The sequence below is a fragment of the Hordeum vulgare genome, chromosome 1H (assembly GCF_904849725.1).
Source record: "Hordeum vulgare subsp. vulgare chromosome 1H, MorexV3_pseudomolecules_assembly, whole genome shotgun sequence".
Taxonomy (NCBI): Eukaryota; Viridiplantae; Streptophyta; class Magnoliopsida; order Poales; family Poaceae; genus Hordeum; species Hordeum vulgare.
The window spans coordinates 267,786,789-267,797,786 of NC_058518.1; the positions used below are offsets into that span (position 1 = coordinate 267,786,789).

At 50.4% G+C, this 10,998-nt stretch overlaps 1 protein-coding gene across 1 annotated transcript; it reads left to right on the top strand.

Moving 5' to 3' along the window:
* The first annotated feature begins 4,789 nt into the window (after nucleotides 1–4,789).
* LOC123430673 (cyanate hydratase) lies at nucleotides 4,790–7,265 on the top strand. The gene is made up of 4 exons (XM_045114525.1): nucleotides 4,790–5,307; nucleotides 5,606–5,677; nucleotides 6,118–6,226; nucleotides 6,950–7,265. The coding sequence occupies exons 1-4, from the start codon at nucleotides 5,030–5,032 to the stop codon at nucleotides 6,992–6,994; spliced, it is 504 nt and encodes a 167-aa protein (XP_044970460.1). The 5' UTR covers nucleotides 4,790–5,029; the 3' UTR covers nucleotides 6,995–7,265.
* The last annotated feature ends 3,733 nt before the right edge of the window (nucleotides 7,266–10,998 follow it).

Genomic DNA, 10,998 nt, shown 5'->3' on the forward strand with positions numbered 1-10,998 from the left:
GCCCCATCCTGTGCCATGTGATGCATCCGACCCGCACGCGGTTAGGGCCCATGCCGCTTCGTCCTCCAGCTGGCGAAACCACGCGCGCCATGGGCCTGGGGGCTACTGTCGGGCCCGTGAAACTAGGGGTATCACAACACGTGTGCCTGCAGGACCTGGCGTGGCGCATGCCTAGGGGTCAAGCATAACCCTTTTCGGGCCCCACGATCAAAGCCCTCGAGAGGGCCTCCGCCTCGCGAGGAGGATACCGGTCAGTGTTGCCAGGATCCTTGCCAAGCCCCCTCGCGAGGGCATCTTTCGGGGCTACTCACTAGGCCCTCGCGAGGTGGGCTGACCAGGGGAAGCTTGGTGGGGTCGAGCGGCCTCCCGCTGTCACATGGGCAGCGCGCGTTGTGTCGGGCAGCACCAGGGACGCTCTGGTAGGCTTTCCTCTTTCGTGCTAAGGGGGCTTGGCCACTAGCAACTCCTAAAGCGATCCGAGAAGTTTCCCCTTCGGTGTAAGAAGATCGGAGCGAAATGGTCGCCAGGGCGGATGTCATCCCTGAGCCCACCACCACGTCGCAGCAGGAAGCTTTTGCTGGAGAGGACCACTTTAGTCAGGATAGGCTACATACCTATCCCCCTTCAAACTGGTCGTTGTGTCAACCCTTCCTGCCTTGTGTTTTCGGGGGAAGAGGATCGGGGCTAGTATAAGAGATGGGGAGGGGAGAACTAGCGAGGAGGGACCATTGTATTCCCCTTCACCCTCAAGTGATACAAACAAGCAGGAGTAGGGTCTTACACCACGAGGTGGCCCAAACCTGGGTAAACTACCGTGTCCATTGTTCTTCTTCCTTAACCTCAAATACGTCGGGGTGTTGCCAGGAGGTTACGTCGTAGAGTAGGGCAGGAGAGCCTGCACACCCCAGAGTTCGAACCCCTTGGGTCCCTCGAGCCCTGAATCAGACAGTGAGTACTCGCAAAATGGTATGGGGCAAACTTCCTTTGCTCATGGAAGGTTTTGTGAACCCTTATCCAAAAGATAGATCCCTTTTGCTCGACACCTTTTATCGGATCTTCCGCTATCTCAATCCAACTCTCGCAAATCAATTTAGCCTCATTTTGGGTGTATGATCCCATGCAAATGTTTTGCATCTTTTGTGCCTCGGACCTTTGGATGAGCTCGTCGATAAACACCAATGGCTCATGTGAAATGTTGACCTCGTCATCCTCATCTTCACAATACAAGTCATCATCAATATGCCATGAGTTTCCATGATCGTCGTCCTCTTCATCATGGCTGACGTATTCAGTGTCCTCAAAGTGGCCGCGACCGTTGTGACTCTCGGTCTCGTTGGGATCGACAGCCTAGCCTTGGTCGTCATATTGGAAGGCATTGCCACGGCCCTCGAAGATAGTGCTCTCCATGAACGCCGAGCAATCAGGGTCTTCGGCTGTGGGCGTCGGTTCTGGTATTGCGTCGAACAACTTGCGTGCTTGGGCCATGGTTGCCGTCGAAAACGCCCGGGGCTGCTTCCTTTGCGCCCCATTGGTCGTGTGGCCAGCGCCACTATACCCGACATCACGCAGAGGTTGATGACACCCGCGGGCGTGGCCGGAGCGACCATGATGTACTTTGTCCATGTGGAGAACCATGTCTACCCATGGTCGTGCGGCGGAGGATGACACCCCAACGTCTCAGGTGTGGAGGACCTGTACTAAGGAGGACGAGTGATCGACGATATCGTGCTCGCCGCGGCCATGGCAGCGACCGAGAGGATGGACGGTTGTGGTCCTCCCAACCCTAGCATGAGGAGGGTGTGCGCCTTGGAGACGATGGATTCCTTGTCGTCGATGTCAGCAAGATGCTGCGCTTGACGCCTCGCGGTGGCTTAGACGTCGTATGATGCAACCTCCTTCATCTTCGCCACCCTTAAACGTCGGTCCCTCCTCTTCGCCGAGTCGGCATCGAGTTTGGCGATCTTCTCCGAAGTGCACGGACCGAGGCTTCCTGGAACCCTTGGGACCCTTCTTCTTCGTCGTGGGGGGGCGCGACCACGGCCACATCGCCAAGGCTCAATGGATTGTCGTCCATGAAGGAGGGAGGGGCCAGTTGGGGAATTTGAGCGAAATGGAGAGAAAATGAAAGGGGTGTGTCTGTGACGGGCAGGCCGGGGGGACAAGGGTGCGCGTCCCATCCGTCCACACACTTTTCGTTCGACCGTACACGCGGTTCAAACTTAAGCGAAAAACAAATCTAAAATGGACATTCAGAGCAACTGCAATGGGGCGACCCATTTCGTCCGCCGCCGTCTGCGCGGACACAAAAGTCGGCCCAACGCGCCGACGCAAACAAACGCGCGTCCGCTTGGCGTACGCCTGGCGACCCATTCCTGGCCCAATTTTGAGCCGGATTTGCGTCGGCGCGTACACGAGACGGACGCGCACGCGCGCCTACTCCTCTCCCCGGGCCCGCCGGTCGGTGGCATCCACCCCCATTTCCCCCAAAAACCCTCTCACCCCACGCCTGCCATGGACGACGACCTCGACCTCTACGCCGCTGTCGGCCTCGCCTCTCTCGCCTCGTCCGTCAAAGGCAAACCTCGCGCCCCCAGGAAGGCCGCCGCGCCGAAGCCAAAGAAGGTGCTGATGCCCGAACAATGGGCAAAGGAGTCGGCCAAGAGGAAGGACCGGAGGCACGCGGCCGACACGAGGGATGAAGCCATCGCGGCGGCCGCCGCGCAGCAGCAGGCCACCAACGACCGCGTCGCGGCAGCAGCGAGGGAGGCACTCTGCATGCTGGGGTGAAACCCTAGCCAGCACTACCTCGTCAACGCCGCCGTGGCCGCCGCGGTCAGCGCCGGCTCATCTGCCTTCCCTCGGACGGTGCTGCCCGACTCGCCCGGCGCGTCGGCTTGCAACCCTGTGCCCGGCTTCCACGTCTACCCGCAGGCCTCCCGCCTCTCGGGGAGTGCTCGCCCGAGGTGAGCGTGGTCGCGCCTTCCACGCCCGCGCCTATCGACCTCAACGCCACACCGGTGGCCACTGGCTTGTCAGCCGGAGGTACGAGGAAACGCGCGCGGCAGACGCCAGCCGACCAGCTGTCGGGCGCGCACAACCTGTTCGACGGAATGCCGGCCGCCGGCGATGACAACTACATGCAGAACATGATCTTCGAGGGTGGTGCGCAGGCCGCTGTCTTCGATCCCGACGAGACACAAAGTCAGGATGGCCGAGGGCCGTTCACGCCGCCCGCTGGCTACAATGAAGATCAGGCCGCCTTCATGTGTGATCAGGTTGGCCTGGACCTGGACAGCTTCCCTCTCGACCATGAGTTCCCGGAGGACTATGGGCTAGAAGAAAAGGACGAATGCGACATCGAAGCGGAACCTTTGTTTGACGACGTGCTCGCCAACCAAGCCGACGGGACGAAGCCGAAGCGCAAGAGCAAGCGGACCAAGGCATACACGGCGGCCGATGACAAGAGTGTTGGAGAGACATTGGGCAAGACCCCAAGACGAGCGTCGAACAAAAGCATTCAACCTTTTGGATTCGTGTTCACCGTGAGTTCCATGAGCGCAAGAAGTTTCCGCCGTACCAAATAGTAAGCGCGCACGGGTGGGTGTCCATTTCAAAGCGTTGGAGGGTGATCCAACAAGAGTGCAACAAGTTTTGTGCCACTCTTGAGAGCGTCAAGGCCCGCCCCATGAGCAGCATCGGCGTGCAAGACATGGTATGCTAGCAAGCCGCCCTCTTTTTGTGTTATCAAGTATATGCTTTGGGTATTTGTTTGCATATCATTTTGCCAATGTGCTTGCATGAAATGCAGTTGTAGGCATTTCAAGCTTTGGAGGCATTCAAGGTCCAACACAATGGTAAGTGTTTCAATCTCTCCCATTGCTTTAGGGTGATCAAAGACGAGGAGAAGTTCAAGACGCAATATGCCGCCCTCAAGTCGCGTGGTGGAAAGCAAGTCATGGAGGAGGTTGGGGACGCCGAGAAGGCTCGATCGCGGGGGATGACCAACTCCAAGAAGGAGGACAAGCGGGATGCGGCATCGGTCGCCTTGATCGCAACCGTGGAGAGCATGATCACCAAGAAGGACTCAAGGAAGGAGAAGCGTCGGCAAGAAAGAGAAGAGCAAATGAACGCCTTCTTGGAGATCCAAAGGAGGAGGCTTGACATGGAGGCGGAGAAGCAAGCACGGATGCTTGGGATGAAGGCGGAGAAGCAAGCCAAGATGCTAGAGATCGAGGCCGCCAACGCCAAGACCAAGGCTAAAGAAGTGGCTCTCACGAGCATGATGACCGGGGTGGAGATCATGAAGGTGGATCTCAACATCGTGTCGCCAAGGAAGAGGCCGTGGTTCGAGAAGATGCAGGCCGACATGCTCAAGTTCGACGAGGAGTGATCTATGATGGCGAGCGCCATCTTTTTTGGATGCCGGCAGGTGTGCTCGCATGACCACGGGGGCCGCGATGGCGTGATCGAACTCAAGTTCCACCCTTTTTGTGTACTGACATGTGTGTCGGCCGGCTGACGAGCGCCATCTTTTGACATGATGCCGACATGAGACATGACCGCTGGTACAATCGGATGCGGGCCTTTTTTTCTAAATGTTGATTGCGGACATGAAATGAGTCGACGTGTTGAACGCACTACCGATTCAAATCTAAAATAGAACGGACGCCGGACAACCGACCAACCCAAACAGATAAAAAACGGATAAATTCATCGTTCATTTTGGATCGGTCCTTTGAAGTTGCTCTCATCCGTTTGCTCGAGCGTGTTGAATTGTGGTTTGTGTTCGTTTATCGGCGCGGGCGGACGGACATGCCCAAGGACATCTTATTCCACGAGCTCCGTGCAAAAACTTTCCTCGTCAAATAAATTAGGAAAAAGAAAAGTTTCCCCGTCGTTTCGCCGCCAATTACAGCCACACTCACCCACCACGAGTGTCAGAGATCCACTGCCGTGCCTCACCATCCCACCCCCACGATTTCGTCGAGCACCTCGCGGGCAGAACAGGCAACCGGCAACCGGACAAATCATGGAGGAGAGCGGCGCGAGCGCGGCGGCCGTAGTTCCTCGGCTGTTGGCGGCGAAGGCGGAATCCGGGAAAAGCTTCTCAGACATCGCGGCCGAGACGGGGCTTACCAACGTCTACGTTGCGCAGCTGTTGCGCCGCCAGGCGCAGCTTAAGCCCGACATGGCGCCCAAGCTCCGGGCGGCCGTCCCGGCGCTCACCGACGAGCTCCTGGAGCTCATGATGCGGCCGCCTTTCCGGTCCTACCACCCGGACATCGTGCACGAGCCCGCCATATACAGGTGCCTACCTCGTGCCGACCGCCCAGTCTTGTCCCAACTCCTGATTCCTGAACTCCCAAAGCCCTTGTAGTTATCTCCTCCGATTTCCAACTCGAACTAGGTGTAGTAGCTTCTTTTGTTCCAATTTATCCGGATGCCACATTATTGCCGGGTTGCACATGTTTCATTAATGCTTTCCCTTCGCACAAATGTTTCATTTAACTATTGGAGTGATGTACATTTTTTTCCACTGAAATTAATGCTACAATATGGTAGAATTGTGTTGTTACTAACTTTATTTATATTATAATGTACACAGATTGAATGAAGCTGTTATGCATTTTGGAGAGAGCATCAAGGAAATCATCAATGAGGATTTTGGCGACGGAATGTAAGAGACCGGCCTATACTTAGTTGCATTACTTCCTGATTGCTGCACATGAGAAAAGTTTATTGATAAATCATAAACTTATAATTCTGTTTTGTTGAATTTGTGCTGTGCTTATTGGACCCGTGCGCACGTCTGTTGCACTTCTTGATTTTATTTTGTGTCTATGAATAATGGTGTTCTCCTGTAACTTAGAACTTCTGTTAGAACTTCAGATGATTTAGATTCTGTCATTTGTGTGTGGAAAAAACAGTTGTATTCCAAGCCTGTCTCAAATGTGTGAATCTCTCAATTCAAAGGATGCTGTTTTTCACTGGATCTTTGTTCAGTAATCTATAATACTCCAAATAGTATTATGGAGATTGCAAAATTGATCTGCCTGCCTTATTACTTTCAATGAACGTGCCATATCTTATTGCCTTTTTTAATGCTTTAAATTGCAGCATGTCGGCTATAGACTTCTACTGTTCGGTTGACAAGATTCAAGGGGCTGATGGAAAAGAACGTGTGGTGGTCACATTTGATGGGAAGTATCTGCCTTACACCGAGCAGGTTTGTTAATTTTTTGGAGGTTTCATTTTTTTCCTGATAAGCCAATGACGCTGGTTTGCGTTCATGGGTATATTGAAGCAACTGCCTTCTGTACGGCAATTTTTTATACAAGTGACCCATTAGTAAATATGACTACCAATCATTTTTACCTGCTTGCAGTGATGCTTGTTCCTGCCAAAAGTGACCCATTAGAGCATCTCCAGCAGCCGCACAAAAATTTCGCGCCCAATAAAAATTATAGCGTGCCACTGTAGCACTTTTAATGCGCCGGGACCAACATTGCTTTAGCAGATGCCCAAAAACGCGTGCCCAAAAGAACACGCAGTGTAAATTATGAAGCGTGCGATCCGGCGCCCCAAATTTACTGCATGCGATAGCGCTTTTTAGTGCATGCCCAAAAAAATTTAGCACGTGCAGTATTTTGCACCCTCTGTTGGAGCTGTCTGGCGCCCAAAAAAAGGGATTTTTAGCGCGCGAAACTCTTTTTGGGCGCCTGTTGGAGATGCTCTTAGTAAATATGACTACCAGTGGATATTAGTAGCTAGTTAAAAACTAATTCCTCCGTCCCACAATATAAGTTTCTTTTTCAAGCTATATATTGTGGGACGGAGGGAGTAATTATGATAGTCGTTCTAGGTTTTAAATCATGGTTTATCGCAGTACTGGCTCATTTGAATTTGGCAAACAGTTCTAAGCATACAATTTTGTTTTTAACATATGCAGAGATCTGAACATATGATGTCAAGATTGACCCGCAATGCATCTTGAGATGGCTGGTGCTGCGAAGAGGATGTATGTTCATGTGGTAACATATTGTTGTATTGCCTGACTCTACTTTGGACTTGAAAAAAAAATGAATAATGGCTTTTCTGGCATGAATGACCGACAGATAAACAAAACACCTACATGTATGCAGAATAAATTTGTTAAAGATACGGTTTGTATCATCATTCTTCGTTCTGCTGGGTGAATTGTATTTTTCATGAATTGTTTAGCCTGCGGTTTGATGTGCTGAAATAAAAATGTTTTCTCTGTGAAATGTAATTTGGTGGAATATTCATCGTGTTCCCTTTGACCCCCTCCTGCAACTGAATCACAAGTAAGGTACATGAAAATATTAGCTGTGCTTGGACCATGTGCCATTGAGATGAAGAGTGTTAAGTCGTGGCTTTCGGGGTTGGTTTGGGGAGGTACAAGATGATATTTGATTGTTGAGAAGAAAATCTCGGAATTGGCTGTTGTTAGAAACTGTCTTACCGAGGCTTTTTTTTTCTTCAAAGAAGGATTGGAATGTACCTAGGGGTTTGGCTCTTTATACTACTAGTTAACAATAAAATAACAAGGCTGCACTTGAGTACCAACGCTGTCGACAGGTAAGAAAAAGCGAGGCCACTAATATTACATGAAGACGAGTAACTTCTCCCTAGTATTTTCATAAAGAAGACCTGATTGTATTTTCTTTTAGAAAGACATAAACTTTGTTCATAGAATAATGGTTACATTGTTTACAAGGACGGGTATAGTTTTATTCAGGGCTACTCAAACCAAAGTTCATGAGCAACCTTATTAACAAAGTTCAAAACCAAAGGTAGGAAAATCCCAAGCAATACGATAACAATCGTGAAAATTGTTGCCGCCGCATCCGCAAAATGTCCTCCATTCTTCATGGTGTTAATAACCCCCCAAATAACGAGTTGGTTGCATCTCACCCTTTGCGTAAGGAAAAGGCAGTAAGGAAAAGGCAGAAACTGAGTGTTGAATTTCCAACTATCCACACACCATTCAATTTTTTTTTCCTCGTAGTAATAAAATTTTCTTTATCATCCCTCAAGACCTCCCCGGACATACCCTAAGCAAGTCTAGATGGCGGTTTTGGATGTCCGGGCCTAGATCTGGATCGGGCGGATGCTCGGGCAGGATGTCCCGGCCTAGATCTGGATCGGGCGGATGCTCGGGCAGCAGGCGGTGCGGGCTGAGGCGGCATAGGCCGGCCGCCGCTGATGGTTGTGGCCGCTGGAGGTGACCGGCATGGCGGCGTGCTCCTTGCTGGGGTGGTCCGGCGGTTCTAGGGCTGTGGTGACCGCGTCTGGGAGCGGATGGCCGGCCTCTGCGGCGGGGAGGTGAGGTGCTCGGTGGCTCTCCGGTGCCGCTGGCGCGGTGGCTTGGTGGGAGGAGTGTGTGCTAGCGGGGGTACCGTGCGTGAGATTGTGGTGTTGAGAGGTGCTTCGGACGAAAGCTTGTCGGCCGACGGTGTCAGCGTCTGTGTACGTCGTCTCACCTCCTTGGAGGCACCGTTGAGGAGTTCTCTCCCTACACACCCTCGGATCCAGTTCTTTGGGTGAAAACCTTAGGCCCGATTGGGTCGGACGACGACGTCGGCATCGTCGCTTCCTCCTTGGGGGCGTCGTCTTGAAGAGCTTTGGATCTCGTTTGCATTCTCCAAGGGCTGGATGCTCGCGACATTGCGGTCGGCTGGGGCTCGTCCGGCAATGTGGATGATCTGCGCGGCTTCTTGGGTGGCAACGATGGCCCCTTCAAGCGGAGCAGGATTTGTTGTTGGGTTCTGGTAGTAGGTCTCGTCCGGCGTGTTCGAGGGGTCGTCGTGCCTCTCTTGTCTTCTGAAGTTGGAGCTGTTTGAGGGGGATCCTTGCGACGACGATGGCGTGAAGACGGGTGGTCGGTTCTAGCGCTCGCTCAGCGCAGGTCCAGTGCTTTTCTTCCTTCAATGCTCGTCGGCTGAGTCGAAGCTGCCTGGTCGCCGGCGCGTGTGGTGGACTGTTTGGCGTTGTCCGACGCAGGCCTCTACGCTTGTCTGTGGTGGAGGCTACATCGGTGGTCGTCGATGGTGAAGTCAGAGTCACCCTCGCGGAGGCGTGATGACGATGACGCCGGATTTCAACCTCGACGAAGCTCTTCCCCTAGGCGGCGTGTGTACGTTCTTGTGTCGGTTGCCAGGTAGCCCTGTGTGCCCTGTTGTGGCGGGCGCATTGTGACCGTTTTAGCCCGGTTTTTCGATTATTAACCGGGCAACTCTTTTCGACATTTTTTAATAAAATCGGTATCTAAGGGACCGCGTTTAAAAAAAATAAGCACTAACATTAAGCTTAACAAAACCACATGGGATAGACGCCGCCTTGTTCTTGAACACACGTGCATTTCGTTCCTTCCAAACCTCCCGGCCTACAAGATGAAGCAAGGAGGCCAAGGCTTTCCTCTACTGCGCATTGTTGGTGAGGACCCCATCCCACCTTTTCATGGTAGCATTTGGAGAGGAAACAGTAACATAGTTTCTAGTTAGAACACGAATCCACATAGTAATATGGTAAGCATCTTGAACTATTTCTTCATGAACCAATCTACGTCTTGCTCATAATAAAAATCAGGCGGTAATGGCAATCATCTCATGATCATTTTGAAGACCCATAATAGACAAATCCTGATCTGGCAAAAGAAGAACTCCAACACCGCATCACCAACGTGATCAAACTTCACAGGCCCTTTTCTTAATAATTTCATTCATCCTCAATTTTTTTAAACCTCATTTGCTTTATTGAACAGGAACAACAAGTGCTTTGTATCTTTTGGACCAACAGAACAAGGACACCGGGCAAGATTTTCAAATGCCTATTGACAAGTGTAACATGGCACGGGAGGGCGCCATGCAACATGCGCCAAATAAAAAATAACATATATGCAGAATCACTATATAGAAGAACTAGAGTAATTTTACTTGGAAAACAGCCATTCAAGGTGTAGACACATTTCATAATAAACTTGACCCAATTCTTCCAGAAACCAAGTTTCAACATAATCTCCTTCAAGAAAGGTCACTCAACCCAAACATAAGTTCATGCATATCAAGTTTGATAGCACACATACCTTCTCTGTCTTCTCTTTTATTATTTATTTCATCCTAGCACACATACCTTCTCTGTCTTCTCTTTTATTATTTATTTCATCCAAGCACACATATGCCACTAAAACATTGTTCGCAATCATTGTTTCAGGCACGAATGCATTCTGATTTGAGCTGATAATCTTTGGCAGAAAAACAAGTTGCCATCATCTTTGCAATAATTTTATACACCGCATTACACAGACTAGTCGGACTAAATTGGGTTACCTTCTCAGGAGAATTAACCTTTGGGGTCATGACAGTTGCACTACCATTCCAACAGACGGAATGGTGCAAGTATTTACATTCCAAATTACAAACTGCACAATCAAGTCTTTCCCTAATATTTACCTCTTCTCCAAGAGTATCACCAAGGAAACCCAAATCTTCTAAACCACAAGACAATCACGAAAATAGATTATGGACAGGGACAATTCTGTACAAACGGCCCATTCTTTGTAATCTTTCACAAAAAAAACTTTTATTTGCCAATTCCACATTACAATCTGCCCTAGTCTGTCCTCTCCTATTTTTTTCCTCCCAGTTATGGACAAGGGCAATTCTATCCAACTATAAAAGACGGACATGTCTAATTGCACATTTTAACTTTAGAGGGTGACGAGCTCACAGTTGGTGTTAGATGAGGAAGACAAAGTTTTTCAGTGTCAAAATTTAAAACAGTGTTGGATAAGGATTTATTTTTTTCAAAAATAAATGGTTTTGAGAGTTTGAGATTGTGTCTTAACCAGTTTTGGAGTTCGGGGTTGTAGACTAAATTAGAGTAGAAGTTCGGGATGAAACATGCACTTCTCTCAAAAAATATTGCAGACTAACAATAGAATGTAAACAAAAATTATGTAGATTATCAACCGTTTAG